This window comes from Centruroides vittatus, unplaced genomic scaffold (genome assembly GCF_030686945.1).
Source record: "Centruroides vittatus isolate TY-2023 unplaced genomic scaffold, ASM3068694v2 contig_466, whole genome shotgun sequence".
Classification (NCBI taxonomy): Eukaryota; Metazoa; Arthropoda; class Arachnida; order Scorpiones; family Buthidae; genus Centruroides; species Centruroides vittatus.
This window is the reverse complement of record NW_027122260.1, coordinates 1,119,361-1,139,230: the sequence shown is the minus strand read 5'-3', so window position 1 is coordinate 1,139,230 and position 19,870 is coordinate 1,119,361. Positions and strand designations below refer to the sequence as shown.

General features: G+C 29.3%; 1 protein-coding gene across 7 annotated transcripts in view; it reads right to left on the bottom strand.

Moving 5' to 3' along the window:
• Nucleotides 1-19,870, bottom strand: part of LOC136977668 (fasciclin-2-like) — a 170,240-nt gene that overhangs the window by 44,711 nt on the left and 105,659 nt on the right. For all 7 annotated transcript variants that reach the window (XM_067273203.1, XM_067273206.1, XM_067273205.1 and 4 more), the window contains exons 5-8: nucleotides 16,324-16,439; nucleotides 15,439-15,598; nucleotides 10,846-10,985; nucleotides 7,713-7,869 (exon numbers count right to left, since the gene is read on the bottom strand). In XM_067273203.1, the coding sequence (XP_067129304.1) occupies nucleotides 7,713-7,869; nucleotides 10,846-10,985; nucleotides 15,439-15,598; nucleotides 16,324-16,439 (573 nt within the window). The remainder of the gene's footprint in view (nucleotides 1-7,712; nucleotides 7,870-10,845; nucleotides 10,986-15,438; nucleotides 15,599-16,323; nucleotides 16,440-19,870) is intronic.

The following is a 19,870-nucleotide window of genomic DNA, read 5'->3' as shown; positions in this document are numbered from 1 at the left end:
TCCTTTATATAAGTGTGTAAACTAAAAATCTGCTCAATTTTGACAGGTATATTTGGCATCTTTTTAAAATAAATATGAAAATATGCTACATAGATTGTTGCTCAGACACTGTAGATTTAAATTCATGTTGTCATGGCAAACAATATTTCAAATGTATATGAAATGCAAAGAAGAATTGTAGTTGGAAATTTTACAAACAATATGAAAAAAGGAGATGTTTCACAGATATTTTCTGGATATAAGCAATTTCTGGATATGAGAATGGCAAGGATAACAATTTACAGCATCATAGAAAAGCTGGAAAATGGTAGGAAAAAGTGAAGAAAAGAGAATTAAAACAACAGATAACAAAAGGGCTTATTTTGAAATAGAAGAGATCAGAAAAGTTAAGACAGTCCAGGAAAACTTGGGAGAAAATTTAAAATAACTCATCAGTATGTTAAAAACATTTTAGTCAAGCAAAATGTTGTCCTTCAGAAGTGAAAATTTAGTTCCAAAATAAACAAATAAATGACTTGTTTCAAATTGTTTCTTTGCATGGGGCAATTTCAAGGCTTCAAATAGACATGCATCATTATTGACAATGTATTTTATCCTTGGTAGAAGTGACTGCTGGGAACAACATATACTATTGTAAGGATGGGGGTTTAGGTTGTTCCGGAGGTAAAATTTGACCAGCATGCAAAATTTCCTCAAAAAGGGGTAACAAACAGTCCAAAAGGAAGATCTCAAGAATTCATAGCATCCTCTCACCTCTGCATCAAGAAATAAATATACATAAAAGAATGTATTAAGAGGAGGCTGGTCCCATTCCTTAAGAAACACCACTCAGATGACCTGTATGTCTTCTGGCCAGACCTTGCAATTGCACATTATACAACAGACACAGTTTCTGTACTAGAAAAATATAGAGTCCATTATATCAGCAAAAAGAACAATGTTGCAAATGTTTTTCAGCTGCGATCAACTGAATGATTCTAGCTCCAGATGTACAAAATGAAGCAGAACTGAAACAATGTATCAAGTCCAAACTCTGCCAATTTAATTCAGAGCACTTTTGAATTCTAATGGCTGGTACCAAGACTAAAATCAGAAAAGTCACTGACTGCAAACTAGATTCTATAATTTAGAAACAGCAGAATCTAATTTTACCAATTTTTGTGTTCCTAGATAATCATGTTATAAAAATAAAGAAGTTTGATTTTTGTGCATAGTTTTGTTTACACGCCCTTAATATATTATTTATAGGTTGTATATACATTAAATTATCAAAAATCATAGTTAACTATTACAATAAACTTCAATCTCTTCATTCAATTACACTTAAAAAGACTAAATAACTATACCTAACAGTTAATTTATTTATTATAATTTTATTAAATTTAATATAAGCTTCAAACTGTGCAAGTTTTATGATAATGGATTTGGAAGCTTTAAATAATTAATTTTAAGCTTTAAATAAAATTAATTTTCATATGAAACTAATTTTAATTTTCAAATCAAAAATTTCTTAACTTATAAAATGATTTTGATCATCATTAAACCATTCATAAACATTTACCAGCAAAATTATTTATTAATCAAACATTTTGGCTATCTAAGTAGCCAACTTCAGAACACAGAAGAAAAAGAGAATAGAATTTAACCTACAATAAAATACATGGAATTCAAATTAAATATAGAACAAGATCATAATGAAAATTACAAATAAAATTAGAATAAAAATAAAATAAGATATAACAAAATAAAAATAAAATAAACATAGAATGTAGCCACAAGCTATATTGCTACAAAAAGACAGAGTAAATTATCTAAGTTAACACTTCTATTATCTTATAATATAATTGAGACAGGTTGGTAATGATAATAATAATAATAATAAACACAGAGCCCAAATGGTTAGGAGCTGAAAGTTGAAATTTGGTACACAGTGAATGCACACATAAGAATGCACACTAAGAAGGGATTTTTGACAATTCCCCCACAGAGGAGAGGGTTAAAGATTACCCTGAAGAACTTTGCTTCTACTGTACTATTTTAGATGTGTTTTTTTGTGTTTTTGCGGGAAATCGAACATATTTTTAGACCCATCTAAAAGTTCTCTTTTTAGCCTTGGAAAAGGGGGAACCTAATTCTTGCATCTGGTGAAAATGGGTAAAATCAGCTATATAACTATAAAGGTTATCTTATAGGGTTTACTGTATCAGTTGATGTGATTCTCATAGTTTCAGGTAAAAAGTATTTTGTAATATCAGATGTGTTGTCCCTATCAATAGGGTCCTTATCATTACATAGGAAATCATAGACTGTTGTGAGGCCCTGGACAAAGTCTGAATCTCTCATTAAATGTACAAAAATTCTATTCATTTAAGAAAATATTTTGTTATAACAAGGTGATGTCAACTATTTTCACATCAAGACAGAAAATATTATAAATAAATTTTCACTTAGTTTTATTAAATGTATAAGATTTAAATCAACTTGAGTTGTCTCAGATTGTAATGTAAGGAAAATAAAAAATGTGTGAAATAGATCTGTCATGAAGGTACAAAATAAACAATACAATTGATCCTGCAAGGTCATGAGTTGATGTGAAATAATGGGTTGGAATGTTTAGAATAAATTGATGTTCTAATCAATTGAAAAGATTGAGCTTTAACTCAGATGTTGTAGACATGACAAAATTTGGAAATAAATAAGAAAATGTAGCATTCCTTTAAAAGAAAACTATTGCATTGAAAGTAATAAAAACAAAAAAATTCTAAGGTCTCTTAAAAGAAAATTTTATTAAGTGAGTTACATGTGAAAGTTTCAAAGTTTGATCAACACTTGTGGATGAAGTTGAACAAACATGTCAAAATGATTAACATAGAGCGATCTTTCCTGCATCTGATCTGGTCATCTAATTTCACCTGGAAACAGGAAAAGACCAATCAGGAGATGGAGAGAGAAAATCAGGACCAATCAAATTCAGAATTTCGGGGAGAAATCCTTTAAAAAATCCTCTTTAAATTTAACGACAAAAGTGGTCACTTCTCCCTTGTTCAATCTGTTTGTCCTCTGTGTTGGTTTCTCCGCATCCCAGACTTTATTGCTTCACTTTGTTCCACTGACCAATGGCAATTTCCAGCCAATCTGCCCAGGGTCATCCAATTGCCATTGAAACTTTGTCTGATCATAGATCAAAACTCTGTCTAGTTACTGTGGATAAATGATGACAGTGAACTATAGACTGAATTTGCTATGTTTCTGTCCAAGTGAAGAAATTCCTGACTGGAATTATGTGAGCATTGTCTTTCAAATAAATGGCTCATTATGTAAAAGTGACTGTTTCAGCATTGACAACCACACCCACATTATGTTTGTACCCCTTGTTCATCTTGACCAGAAGAGGGATTAACCTTACCCTTCTCCACAACAGCAAATCTTACACTATGTCTATGTAGTGCCTTTCCTCATCTTAGAAATGCATACCATAAATGTTTTATGGTATGCATTTCTAAGCCGAGGAAGCTGTTAGCTTGGATAGTATATGATACCTTCATTTAACACGTTAACTGCCACCTGTAATATGATATTTTGCATTTTATCAGGCTAACTGTAATGTGATATTTTCTGTTTTTTCAGGCCACAATGAGAAAATTTGATATTTAATAATTTATTATGATATAAATAGAAGGGTCATTATATAACAGTCAGTAGAGTGAAGATAAAAAAATATATCAACGATGATCAGCCGTCATATGGCCTCAAATCGGAGAATTTAAGACCACGAGATATTTAATATTTAATATTAATTACTTTATATGTAACAAAAGAGAATAATTAAACTAGTTTTCGATATATTTTCCTATTTTTAACTATTCACTATTAAAAAAACACTATCAGATATAAAATAGCTTTTTATTTAAAAAAAAAAAAAAAAATTACGACTGCCGGCTGTCGGACCACTTCATGAGGCCATACAACGGCTGGCGGTCGGACCAACTTTATAGATATTATTTACTTTATATGTAATAATAGAGAATAATTAAACAAGTTTTTGATATTTTTTCCTTGTTTTAACTATTTACTATTAAAAAAACATTATCAGATGAAGTGGTTCGACCGCCGACCATCTAACCACCTCAGAAACCAACTTCATAGATGTCCGCTAGAGGCCACCACTAGGATGTAAAACAACATCTTACAAAGCCAGGATAATTTAACCTTGAGTGAAACTACATTGGTTATAGCAATGTCGGGCAACGGCTGGCAGTCGAATGGCTCTGTGCAGCCCTAGTTGGTCAGATGGCTGGCGCGTCAGATGGCTCTGTGCGGCCCTAACTAGTACGATGGCTGGCGTATCAGATGACAGTTAATGTATTAACAATATACAGTCAGTTCAAAAAGTTTAGAATAATTTAACTCCATCACAAAGTGTTAACCCTTAAATGATAATAACCAGGTGAAATAAAAAATTATGAAAAAATTAAATAAGGGATATTTAGCCCAGTATTTTAGCTACATTTTCGTCTAAAAATATTAATTTCTAAATAAAGTTTTAGGGTCATAATTTTTTACTTAAGTAAATGATATTCAAAAAGTTTAGAATATTTTATTCTAACAATTGGTTAAATTTCCTTTATTATGAATTACAGATTTTATTCCTTTTAGCATACAATCAATAAGTGATTGACATTGTTCAAGACTAATTTCAGACCAAATTTTCATGCATTTTTCTTTTAGATCTTGTTTATTGGTTGGGTAAAATTCTTGCAGTCATTTTTTTACAAATGGATCAAATATTTTCAATTAGTGACTAGTGTGGTGAGTTTCCAGGCCAATCCAAGAGCTTTATTTTTTAAGCAGTAAATAAACCATTCTTTGGCTTTTTTATAGGTTGATATTTAACTCCACTCTGTTGAAAGATTACACCATTATTTTGAAAATGATCTTCCATTGTTGGGATAAGGAAATATTCTAAAATATCACCATTTATTGTCTCATTAAAAAATCACAATTTTTCAAGCACATTATAGTCACCTCACACAGAAGTGTAGCTACTGTGGAGCAGTTGGAGCAAAGTGCTCCAGGCGCATGAATCATGAGGGCGCCAAGTTAGAAAGGGCAAAATAAAAACTTGTAAAAACATTTGTAAAAAAATTTTGGATTTAATAATAATTAATCAATTAACGATTAGATTTGAATCCGTTTGACAATTATGTACACTTTTCATGTGCTTATCGCCTGCATATCTTGTTGCGTCATCTGATAAAAATATTCTGGAACAATCAGAATTGTTACAATCGGCATATCCCTTTGACATTCGCCTAGTTTTGGATCTCAATTGTTTTGATTTAAAATGTTTTTTATAGTCAGGTAAAAGAAATTACTTTTATAAGCAAAATTGCTGAACTACTTTTATTTCACACTGCAACCTCAAATAGGTTCTCCGACATTATTGCAGCATGCCTCATTTTTTTAACTTTACGGGCAACCACAATAACAGCAAAACAAAGTTTTTCAAAAATAAAATTAATCAAAACAACTTATTTAAGAAGCAGCATGTCACAACACCGTCTTAACTCTGGTTACTATATCCAGGGATGGATCTACATAGGAACTAATAGGCCCAGGTCAACCTGGGCCCCCAAGTGTCAAGGACCCACAAAAATTGAATTATCATCATAAATTTTTAATACTTTTTCATTAACAATGAACATTTATCGTATAGTAAAAAATAGTTAATAATAATATAGTAATGATAATTTATAGTATTATTTGTATTAACAAAAAATGGATCCCCATTGGACTTCAATAAGCCCTAGGCTTCGAAAAAATCTAGATCCGCCCGACTATATCAACTGAAAAAACAATAGTTTGTCAACTTGATCTGAAGAAAGTGATTGACCGATTCACAAACGAAAAAGCGAGAAAACAATTTTGAAGTTTTCTTATGTATTTTTATGTATTTGTTATAAAACTAAACTTGCTTACATTTTGTCAATACAGTTTATATAATATGTAGTAAATATTATTAGATACTCCGTACTTAAAGAATTATATTTTGTTTTATTATTATATTTATACTAGATGAGTCCAACATTGCTTGGGCAAAAACTAATGAAAGCAAAGATTAAGAATATTAGATTATAGGCAATCTTACTCGTTTTCACTGGGTGCAAGAATTATGTCCCCCTCTTCCGAGACTAATTAGAGCATTTTTAGATAGGTCTAAAAATATGTTTGATTTTTCTCAAACAATGCAAAATACTGCATCTAAAATAGTACAGTAGAAGCTAAGTTCTTCAGGGTAATTCTTAACCGATTTCGAAAAATTTCTTCTTAGTGTGCATTGGTATGGCGTACACTGTATACCAAATTTCAGCTTTCAATTTCTGTTTGGGCTCTGCACTTATTATTATTATTATTATTATTAACCAATCTTGATTATATTATAAGATTTATTAAATTGAATATCTTATTGTTGAAATGTCTTGAATCTCAAATAAATCGTTATTAAGTAAGGTTTTAAATTGAAATAATTAGATATGTTTTTAAATTAAATGTTCAAAATAAATTTCGCAAGCCTCCGAGGAACAAGGGGGTGCACTGATTCTACTTGCTCCAGGGCGCTGAATATGTAGCTACACCACTGACCTCACACCATAACTTTAGTGTGAAATTTAATGAATCATTGTAATAACAGAAATCAGTATTTAGATAACTGTAAAACAAAATAGACATTCATGCTTGTGACATTTATTTTGTTTTACAATTTTCTAAGTGCTGATTTCTGTTATTTCTAAAGTAAATTTTGAATGACCAGTGCTTTTTTCAGCATTTAAACTTCCAGTTTCATTATATTTTTGAATTATTTTTAGCATTTTAGACTGTAAACAATTCACTTTTCTTGCTATTTCTTGTTGCTTAATATTTTCTTTATGCAAATCAATAATTTTGACTCCTTGATCCAGGTTAATTGTTGTTTCTTGTCCATGGTGTTTACCCTGCTTTTGTGATAATTGCTGGATTGTAATTTATACAACACTATCTGTGATACAATTTACATAATTGCAGTAAATTACAAGCACTGCTACTTATAACTGGACAAATTTATTAATTTACTTGATATTATTCTACACTTTTTAAACTGACAGCAGCTTACAGCTAGATTGTATGTTTATTTTTATTTTTTATGCTTTTTATATTGTATCCTGAAGATGGCTGCTTAGATAGCCAAAAACATTTGATTAATAAATAATTTTGCTGGAAAATATTTATGAGTGGTTTAATGAAATATCAAATACCAGTTTGTGAAACATGATTTTGTACATACAATAGTTGTCTGCTTTTAGATTTTATACACATTAAATATTTTTATTAAAATAACCATTTATTGTTTTGGATATATTTATAAATTTTGGTATAAGACAGCAAAAATATTCTACAGTTTTCTCAATAAACTCAAAATTGATCATGTAGTGATAACACAAGTTTGTGTTGACCTGATATTTGATATTTCAATACTTAAACCGTTTATTTCCATAGTTATTTATCAATAATCAGACTAAAATATAATTGGCAAGTTTCATTAATTATTAATGAAACTTGCAATTAAATTTTAGTCTGATTATTTTAGTAATAGTGAATGACATTTGATAACATAACATAATAATTTAATAGAAAGTTAAAATTTTCAATTAAAAATAAAATACAATTATATTTACATTCTACTGTAATATGTCCAACTCTTTCCACGTGTGCACCCTTATTTTCAGCTGAACAATAGTACAGGCCATCATTTGATCGCATTGTTCTTGGTATAACCATTGTTAAGACAACTGTATCACCTTCTTTTCTTTGACTTAAATGTACATGATCACTCTATGTAAAAATAAAATATAATTATTTACACATTAAAATAAGTTTTTTTATAAATGAATATGATTTTCTTTTACACATTTTTATATATTAACTGTTAAAACTGAAACAAATTGGAATATTTGTTTTAATAAAATAATATATGGTATTTTAATTTCCTATTCTTAAAATAATTATTTTCTTAGAAATTTAATTTAAATATGTTGATTCTTTACAAATATACTTTCTTGAGATAAAAATGTTCCAGAACATTTAAAATGTAAATACATTTGATTAATGGAACATTTTTAAAATGCAGCATTTATATTCAACTTGAAGAAGATCCAGCTGAAAAATCAAAAATGTTAGTCATTATTAAGATAATAAGCTACTGGAGAATTGTTTAGAAGGTATTACAAAGAAGATTTTGTGCTATACTTCCACTCCAGTATTAAAAGTGTGTGGCTGTTGGCCATATTGTTATATGTATTTTAGTTATATTTTTTTTATTTATCTTTAACTTCCTTCTAGAAGCTTCTGCCTTAAATCTCATTGCCTTAAGGAGGATTACCCCTTCTCAGAATTCTTGGTAGAACAAAAGGGTAGGGAATTATCGTTTCTCCGAATTTTCAGGGGAAACAAAAGGAAGGCAAGGATCAGAGGCAAAACTGCCAACTGAAGAGTCATTCTTGATCAAGATCTCAGAATGGACAGCAGACAAGAGTGCTCCAAACTTGAAAAAGAGACAAAGGGGACTGCAAAGCCAAGGAAAACCATAGAGGTCGAAAAGAACAGAAAGAGAAGGGTCATAAGGACAGTGAGTACGACTGGAGATCTACAAGGTACCATTTTGTTTGTTTTCAAAGGAGGGAGGCATCCAAAAGCATAATATTGAAGAGATATCTTCCACATTGGTACTTACCAACTTAAGGAGACCCAGGTATTTTCTACCTTCCTCTGTCTATCTGACATACTTCCCTAAGTCTCTGTTTCTTCCTTTTCTTTTTTCTTAGATTTAAGATAGGTATAAGCTTAGATGTAAGTCGGTTGGGTTGATATTGTATGTATACGTGCGTGTTATCTATATGTGAGAGGACAATAGACCACCCTTTTGTTAATTAGTAATATTAATATCTGTAAAGTTAGGATCTGTACTAAAAGAACCGGTTTGAAGAGAAATAAAGGATATTTTGTTTGTACATCTGTTTTATGTATCCCTCTTAGTAACATTTGTTCGTGGACATTGCTATCTCTCAGTACAAACAACCACAAGTGAGTGGAACATAACAGATGTTACATAAAACTTAATAAAACTCTCTTAAATAAGAGAGCAAGTTTAATGAAAGACTGGATTTGTGGAAGTGGAAAACTTGATGTTTACATCAGGACAATGCAAGGCTACATACAGCCATTCTAATACAGCCAGAAATTTTGAGAACAAAATTCTTTACTTCTTATTCTGCAGTCATTAAAATACTTAAAATTTAGTTATTAATGTAGTCAAAAATAGCCCAATGCATTATAGTATTGTTTGGCATTCATTAATAATGTTGGATTTTGAGATGTTTACAAATGTATATATACACCGTTCTGGTGTAAAGCAATAGCCAGAGTGGATGATTATAAGGCTGTAGGCATAAGAGTCATCTCCAGTCAGTGCTGTGAATAACTGTGGATGGTTACATCTAAGATTAATTGTCTGGAAGCAGAGAATTGAGGGTCTGGGTAGAGTAACTGACAACGCATCTGCATGGTAGGCAGGAGTTGCAAGTGTAAGTCCCACTCCAGACTGATTCTTTTCTTCCAGAACATTTCAAATTATTTAATAAAATATTAAATTTAATAAGAGATGGCACCTAATATCTACCTCTAGTAACAAATTACTTAAAAGTTAATTATTAATGTAGCTGAAAAATAGCCCAATGCGTTATGGTATTGTTTGGTATTGAATGGAGTTCATTTGATTTTCTCCATTTTCTGGACCATCATTTAGTTTTGATATCATAACCAAAGACTCAACTTTTTTCACCTATAATAATGGATTTAAAAAAAAAAATTGTCTTCTTTAGCATGTTCAAGCAGATCCTAGGCAATTTCCAAGTATCGATGCTTCCATTCTTGATTTAAGATTTGAGTAACAAATTATATAGCAACTCTATTGTATCCCAAACAGTCAACAATGGCTTGACAAGAACCATAAGAAAAGTTAGTCTCTACTATTATTTCTCATATTGTTATTGTCCAATTTATTTTCATCAAAGTGGCAATTTCATTCTTTTTTCTCATTGGAAATGGATGTTGATGGTCTTGATCATGAATCATTTTCAATTGACAAGTAATCACTTTTAAATCTATTGTGCCACTCATAAATCTTTCAACATGTCATGGTAGTCTCTTTAAAAAATGTCTTGATCATTTCAACAGTTTTTGCACTTGTTTTTCCCATACTAAAGCAAAATTTAATGCACCTATGCTGCTCCTTAAAATTGGCAATCTTGCATAATTGCAGAATATTAATCATATTTTTAAATTAATAATGCTATTGTAGGCTGGATATACCTAATAGAAAAAACTTAAAATTTAGCTCAGCATTAAGAAATGGTTCATTTTCTCTGCCTTGCAATTTTTAAGTCTGTTGTTCAAATACAGAATAATTCATAAAAAAAGTCTCTGTATTTTTTTATCAGATCTTATAATTTATGAGTTTGATGATTTAATCTACAGTAATAAAATTTGTAACAATGGAGTAAATTTAACGTTATTTATTGTCTTTAGTTTAAAAACCAAGCTTAAAAATTAAAAAAAAAACTAAAAATATTTATTTCATTTTTTACCCTTTATCTGCTTTGTATCAGAGATAAAAAACTTACACCAAGGAACTCTGAACAAAAAATAACTATTTATTTTTCTATATCAAGCTAAAAACAAGAAATTAATCTACAGTATCTTAGAACTTGAATTATAATATATTTCAAAATGTTTATGCCTTTGAAAACTTACATCTTCTCCAAATGGTTGTTCATTGCCATCTTTTCTTATTGAAAGTTTTGGTAATGGCTCTCCAAAAGCATGACATTCCAGCTTGGCCTCCTTATTTTCAATAACAGTAATATTGTCAAATTTCCTTATTTCAGGTTTAACTGTAAAATAATTCATTTTTCTATTAATTTAAATACAACTGAAAGTTTCATTTTTATATTTAGAATCTCAAGGTATAAATAAATTTCAATGTAAACATATTTGAAAATTTATTATTTATATCTTAATGTAATTTTTTAAAATATTTGAATAAAAATAATGTTTATCTGAGTTAAAATCTTTATTAATAACATTTTCAAATTAATGAATTATAAACTTAATGATTTAGAAAAAGTTATTTCTACAAGTATCTATGATGTCTTCATTTCAAAATTTTAACGATTAAATAATTTATAAATCTGGAAAAAATGGTTTAAAACCACATACAGTCCAAACATTACTTGGACAAACTCCTTCTAAACAAAATGTTAATTTGAATATGATATAATCATAATAATTTGCTTCCATACCAATTAGAAGCAAATTTTTTTCTTCCAATTGGCTAACAATGCATAATTATATGAATAATATATACAGTGATAGCACATGATAAGATCTGCAGAACTGCAGCACCACAAATAAAACAAAATCAAAAAACAATGTTTTAATTTTTATTCGTATTAATTATATAAATTATTATAAATACCATATATTTCCGTGAATAAGACAATAGTTGAATCATAAGAAAAGACCCCGAAAATCTGGGGTTGTCTTATAGGATAGATACAAAAAAATTAGATTGAAATTTATATAAATTAAAACCATTATAAAAAAACAGACAAACCATAATTATTTACTAGTAGAGAGTAGGGCACATCCACAAAATAGAATAGCCCATATGACGTTTTTGTGAATAGTCAAGGTCATTACCCAAATGCCCAAATCAGTGTGAATGTTCGCAACAATAGCAAGGCAGAAAATAAAATTTGTTCATTCGAAAAATTACAGAATAGGACATAATTCCGTATATACTATACAGTATTATTATCCAGAAGATGATCGCTGATCTAAACTAAATTCATAGGCCGTTGATAGTTTGGGGGTCGTCTTATAGGACAGATATATGCTAAAACTATAAAACTTTTACGAAAATTTATACCTTGTCTTATCTGAAGGTCGTCTTATCCGCGGAAATATACAGTAATTAAAAATAATGTATTTAACAAAAACTAGTGCTATTAAACAGTTTACAAAATAAAAACAACTCATTAGAGCAGTTGTGGATCACATTCCCTCCTGCAAGAGCACTGTTAAACAGTGCAGTGTCATCTCCCACACTTCCCATTCAGTGAACAGTTCTTCTCATGCAGCCACTATATCTCATGATTCAATAAAATGCTTGCAATAGCATTACACCATTTAGCAGTGTTGTTGCAAGCAGTGTGGCTACATGGCAGAAATTACTGTAGTTATTGAGTCAGAGCAGTGATGGAGAATATCCATGACCAGTAAATGTTAATATGAATTTAAAAATGTTGAATCTCAATTCTTAAATGGATTTTAATTAAATTAAAAATATATATTGTTTATTATGTAAAATAATACTTGTGACTCAACAGTAGTGTAGCCAGGAAGGATCTGAGGCCTCCTTATCTTTGTAAATACATAAATAAAAAGTATAGAAAAAATTTCAATGTGTCAAACATACTTATACAAAAATTCACTCTTCATCCACAGTATTAGTGACTAATCCACAGTGATACAGAGGTAAATGTAAGTTTGCACATTCTAACTTAACTTCGATACTCTAATGTCGGTTCTAGTTATACTATTGTTATTCATCACCTTGATATTAGACAGCCATAAACTGTTACTTTTATTACATATAAAAATACATTATATAGTGAAATTTGTAACTTGGAATTTTGATTCAACTCCAAGTACTTTGCTTTCCTTGACTTTCAAATGATTTAATGTAATTAAATCATTAGCAAAATTATATCATAATTTTATGAGATAATTTTGGAAAATGACAATAAATCAACTCTTGGTAACAAATTCTGTTAATCATTAACAATTTTACTAATAAAATTGTATCTAAATTTCATACAAGAAATTAAGTCCAGGAGTAAAGGATTAAAGTCAGCTGATGCCATGAAAGCGATGGGCATGTACTCTTTTCCAGTCTGCCTGACAACTAACCAGTATGGTTATATCTTCTAAATAACACTGCACAACAAAAAAAATGTTTTTGAATGTTTCCTTTATTTCATGGGTGAAATCTTACTAATTTTGGGGTGAGAAAATCGAATATGACAAAGAAAAATTTTTATTAGCTCTAGTTTCTGTGATATACAATAGGTGGACATATTGATTTTAATGGCTTAAAAGAAAACGATACATTTTAACTATATATGCTAACAGCATTGAAAGTGCTTTTGAATGTTTGAATTTCAAATTCAAACATTTCATCAAGCCATTAATGTCACAGCAAACAACCAGATTGTTTTTCTTCTCAAAAAAGGAAGCAGATCCCTCTGACGTTCTCTGAACTGTGAGACCCTAACATTGCATGGAGAAGATTCCATTGCCGTAGTCTTGACTCTAGAAGTTCCGCCTTATTCTTTGACAAGAACTGTTTCTTTTTTCTTCATTGACAATCCTGCCTTTATAGATGGAGTCAAGCAGAAATAGCAGTCATTTGTAGGGTTTGTAGGCTCCCACCAAACCTTAGGCACAGCAAAAGACATAGGTTGTTTTTTTATTTTTCAGCCATTCTTGTAGTATAACTGAACAAGAGTTGCAACATATATGTGGAGCCCATGACTTATCCCGCCCCCTACCTTCATACCAAAATAATGGTGATAGGCAGTCTTCACAAGAGGTGTCAGATTGCGTTTCTGTGACAAAAATGTTATTTCACTACAAATATAACAAAACTTGTTCACTAAATTTACACATTTTCATGGTATTTTGGTATAACCAGTATTACACTTCAAAAGCACTCCAAAACCAGGAATATTAACCAAGAAAAACAGAAGCAATATTAAACTCAGAGTCATAGCTATATTTATTATGTTTATAACCTACAAACATATGGAGAATGTTTTGCTATGTCAGTTGAGAGGTGTGACAACTCCTAAAAAATGACATATCACTGTATCTCCAAAGCAAGAGCTTGGAGATACATTGATTTTTATGGTGATTTTTGAATTCAGCAGATGGAAATACATAAGAATACGCTAATTTTGAGGCCAAAACATTTTCATTGTTGTGCAGTGTAATTGGTCTGGAAGTGAAGATTAGATAGAGTTTCAAGTAGTAATTAGCAATGCAACTGCATGGTGAACAGGTGTGGGGTTCAAGTCCTGTTCTGAACTGATCTTTGCAAAGTATCCTAAATTAATTTAATTCTAATTGTTCAATTTAATAAAAGATGGTGACTTAATTATCTATGTTTAGTCTAAATTACATATCATCTGTATAATTTAATTAGCAAAAATGTAGCCTGATAATAAATCTAGCTTTAAATATTTGATTATCTAAATTTACATAATTTTATTGAACTTGGATGATTTTAACAGATACAGTAGAGTACCAATTATCCAAAAAATTGAATAATTAAAATTCAATTCAAGGAGTGATAATTCCAGAAATTATGAAGTTTTTATGTAATAATAATTGTTGGCAATCTTCTGTGGGTCTGATTTAGTGCTATTTTGTCATCAACATTAGTGTTAGGTTTCATTTATTACAGTACAAATACAAAAACATGATTAATGAGTCATAGGCTTCTAATCTATCAAATACTTCATTGTGTATAGGCAAAGTGAAGTATTTGATGGATTAGAAACAGCATTGACATAGAAATGCAACCTGAAGCAGATTTTTCAACTCTTCTGACAATCAAGCACGTCAAGGATTTAACAGAATTAAAAAGAAAAAACTACCGGGTATGTAAAAAAAGCAAGCTAAGTGACTTCTCTAAAAAAACTGTAATAAATACCTTTTATGTGAATATTATATTTTATTTAATATTAATTATACTATTATATATTTTTACTTTAAATTCAGTTTTGTCAGCACATTGTAGATTGCAGTGAAATAATCTTTCTGAAGTGGTTTTTGTTTTTTGTATTGTTTTCTATACTTTGATTTTATAAATTAGACAAATTTTTCATTATTTCTTAGCATTCATGTGTATTAAATTTCTATGCCTTAACCAGTTTTTACTGTTGTACCAGAATTAAAATTAATATTTTTACTTTGTTTAAAATATTCATTATCTTTTTATTCTTTCCTTATCAAGTGTGATTGATTATCTAAACAAATTGGTTATTCAAAATTGTCATGCCCCCAATTATTTCAAATAATCAATGTTCTACTGTACTTGTTTATATTTGGCTACAATAGTATAAATCCAACATATTAAAAGCTTATACAATAATACAAATTGAAAGTTTTATCCGTTATATTTATTAAAAACATGAAGAATTTCATCATAAATTACTCTATATCCACTATTTTTTTTTTTTTTTTTTTTTTTTTGTCAATTAATTCATTTACCATACATACCTACAACAGTAAGAAGAAGAATTTTAGAATCTGTTCCAGCATCATTTTTAGCTACACAAGTGTAATTTCCAAAATCTTCTTTTTTCACACTTCGAATTGTTAAAACACCGGTTTCTTTTCCAACAAAATATCCTTCCTTGCTGCTTAAATCTTGCAATCTCTATAAATATTTTATAAATAATGCATAATTTTTTATTGAATTGTGAAGAGTAATAGTTCATATAAAACTGATTATTTCTCTAATTATTTATTTAATAATTATTCTCTTAATTATTAAATAAAGTTCAACACTTTCTTACTTGTACATTTACAAGTAAAAAAGCTTTGAACTTTATGTTTAAAGAGAAATAATTAAGAGGTCTGATTGAAAAATAATTTTATTACAATCATATTATTCAAAATTGTTACATTTTAATGCTAATTCCCTGTACAGTAAACTCTTCTGACATAATGCATTTATTTCATCTTTTTTTTCCATGCCTCATAGCATCTCAGAAAGTCATTTTTATTGAGCTGTTGTACAACATCAGTTACAGCTTTTTGGATATTCTTGGTGGTTTCAAAATAATGATGTTTGACTTCTAATGAGAATTTCTAATGTTTTTTTATGTTTAATTTATTCCTAATTTATTAATGTTATTCCTTGAGTCCATAGTAAATAATGTTCCAAGATTTATATATTTCTCTGAATGCATAGCAAGACAATAACAAAAATAGCTGATTTAAGGCATCACTAAATGCCTCATGCTATTTGTGTTCTCTTTCATTTGACCACTCAGTATGTTATGCCCATTTTATTTTTCTAATATATTCATTAAAATAATTATATTTATTGAATATTAATAATGTTAAAAATAATTAAACTTAAATATATTTTATATTTACAGGGTCAAGCCATGTATATTCTGGTGGGGGAGATCCAGTTGCTTCACAAGTCAGAGCAGCTTCTTCACCTTCAGTGACTTCAACAATACTTTCCAATTGAATTATTTTTGGTGGTACTGAAAAATATTAATTTTTGTTTTATTGCTGTACTCTTCATAATACATATTCATATATTTAATTTAAAATAAATTGAAAAGAATATAGTTATACTATATTTAACTTTTACTTGTAAGAAATATATCTAAAATATATCAATTCTAAAGACATTTCAGTAGAATTCAAATTAGTAGAACTAATGTCTTCAACCATACTTTAATGTTCATCTTCAGGTACATTTTTTTAAAATAAAAAAATAGAACATAATTTAAAAATAAAATATTTAAGACATTGGATCATTTGAAAAAAAGTACTTGCACAAGGATTTTTTTTGTTTTGGAATGTGACTAGAAAGGGAATGAATACAAATTTAAACTATATGCCACACATTCGTTTTATTAAACTGAATTCTGCTCAAATTTTATGGTTATTGTGTTCATTAATTTGGTTTCTAGTTTTGTTTTATTTGGAAGTTTCAAATATAATAATAAAAATAATAATAATAATAACTAGGACATCATGCAACTTTGTCATATCACAATAGAATTAAGCCAGAGCCAGAAGAGGTGATCCATGTACCTGAGATGTGAACAGTTGAACTTTGCACTTGCCTTCACAAAAGACTTTATCCTTGTACCTGCCAGCCACAGGAAACATGATCCTTGCACTGGCTAGGTATGGAGAGATCATCCTTGTACTTGTTTACATGTAGAGGCAATCCAAGAACAAAGCAAATGTCATTGACTGATTTGTTCTTGTGTTTTGTTTGTTTTTACACCTATTTTCCATTAGGCACATGCAACTCTGTTTTTTACTTTTGGCCCCTAGGCCTAAATTATGTTAAATGCACTCAGTTGCATCAGAGAATATGGACATTGTCACTTTAATACCTCTGTATGAAAACAAATTCATGGACTCCGATTTTTTACATTTAAATGGACCCTCAATATATTTTTGGATTCCTCACTGCAAATAATCGAATATGGTAATGTTTTATCAAAATCAGCCCATTAAATTTTGAGAACAAACTTGATTCTATAGCAAAGCCCATAGAAGATGTGTTAATGACCATGAAACATCACATGACGAAGTTGAGCAATTTGTGAGATATTGCTGTGTCACGTGTGCTTGTGAAATGACTTTACATCTTGAAAACAAAGTCAGACACCCCATTTGTTATTACATTTTTGAATTCCTCATCACAATTAATGGAAAGTGGAAAAGTTTAATCAAAACTGATTGAATTTGATTTGATTGAAAACTGAAACTACTTTTGATTAAATTTTGAGAACAAACACAATTCTGTAAGTCACATAAAAGAGGCTTCACGTCCATAACGCTCCATCTCAAAAATAAAAATATAAAATACATTTGACAAAATTGCCAGGACTATAATTGTAAAATTAATATACAAATTAAGACTATACAATAACGAGTCTTTCTATGTCCTTTCTCACGCCTCAGGAAAATATGAACTAGATAACCCAGTAATGAATAAAATATTAAAAAGTGATAATTAATATAAAATTAAACAATAATTCTTTTGAATGTATTGAATATAGGCAATTTTTATGAGAAATTTTGAGAAAAAATAATATTGAAGTGTTTTATAAAATATAGCTTGAATCCATAAATAATCAAATTTTTATTTTCTCTTACAAAATTTTCTAACAAAATGATATGGCCACTCTTCACTTAACAACCTGCTTGTTTAACAACTGCTCAGACTTATGACCAGCTCTCTAGTTGGGAGAATCTCCTTCTCAGTCTGAGTCTCAGAATCCTTTTCTTAGTCTTAGTGTAATTTCCACATTCAGTATATATCCACTACATGATGCATTCACAATTTCCAAAACTACATATTTTGTTTAAAAATATGTACTTTATCATGCACTCCATAGTACAAGATGTTGGCAAAAAAAGGAAGAGTATGATTTCATTTGGAGGAAGCACCAAGAATTAAAAGAAGGCTATGGACCTTGCGATGAAATGAGATCACAAATGGTTATGAAGCTGGTAAAAAAAAATTAAAGTAATAGAATGTGACTTGGAGCTGATGCATTTGACTGTTTCAATGGTCTTGAATAATAAAGATAGTGTGAAAGAAATAGTGAAAATATCACCGGATTTAAAGCTGTAATAATTAGGCAGCAAAGGCCTCTTTCATAAAGTGGAAAAATTACTGGCAGTCTGGTTTGATGTCCAGATACAAAACATAAAATAAAATGCTAATGGCCTTTTAATAATTTCAAGTGAAGGCACATAGTATCTTTGAAGGCATGCAAAGGCAAATTGACAAACATTTATGGTGTGCCATGGATGGTTTCAATGATTTTGTTGGAGATACAGCCCTGTATAATCAGAGTATCATTGATGAGGCAGCAAACTCAGGCATAGAAGCAACAGAAAAATTTCTTGGCCATTTTGGTAAAATTAATAAAAAAGGTGGTTACCACCTGCCACCTGGAACAAATCTTCAATGTGAATGAAACTGGACATTTTGGAAAAAAATGTCCAAAAGGTCCTACACACACAAAGAAGCTACAGTGAAACGATTCCCAGTTTCAAGGCTTTCAAGTGCTTACTGTTTTTATGAATAAACTATAAATCTTTTTGGTACATCATTTTTATCATTTTTGCTGATTGTATTTTTATGTTCTGTAATATGAATATGTAAGAGATGCAAATTAAAACCAAGTTATCAAGTTGGAATTTTCTTTAGTCCTTTTCTTTATTCAGAATAAATAAAAACGACTAAGCTTATTGTTTATTGACCAATTTGCTTAACAACCTAGTTGTAGGAACAGGACTTGGTCATTAAGTGAGGAGTGCCTGAATCTTGAAAAAACACTGGCATACTCCAACTTTTTAATGTATAAAATGACTGAAAATGAATATAACTTAAGTAATTATAATTACATAAATGATTTCAAAATCATTTATGTAATTATAATTATTTCATTTCAAATTTTGTTTAAATGAAAGTAAATTGTTTTATAAAAAAATCTTTAAAATGGTTGTCTAGACAGTTCATACAGTAATAAAACAGTCTCTATAATGTATAGAATATAAGAAAATAGATTTATTAAAACATTAAGTAATCAACAGAGCTTGATGATACAATATAAAACTAAAAGTATAATCTGAGAGAAGATTAAACAAAGTTATTCAGTTAAAAAAAATAATGTGTGTTATTTATGTACAGAAAGTTATAGTATCCATATCCATGGATCTAAGAATGGAGCTTTCTTCTGCTTTTTAATTACTAGTTGTTTATAATTTGCTATAATTAGTTTATCTGCTTTTCTAACAAGAATTTGAAAATGAAGCTTAAATGCTTTAAAAATGTTTTATGATGTAAATATCATCATTACAAAAACGTTTCTCTATTTAATTGTTACTATTTTTTGATAATATTTTCTGCTAAACCAATTGGTATTATTAGATATCA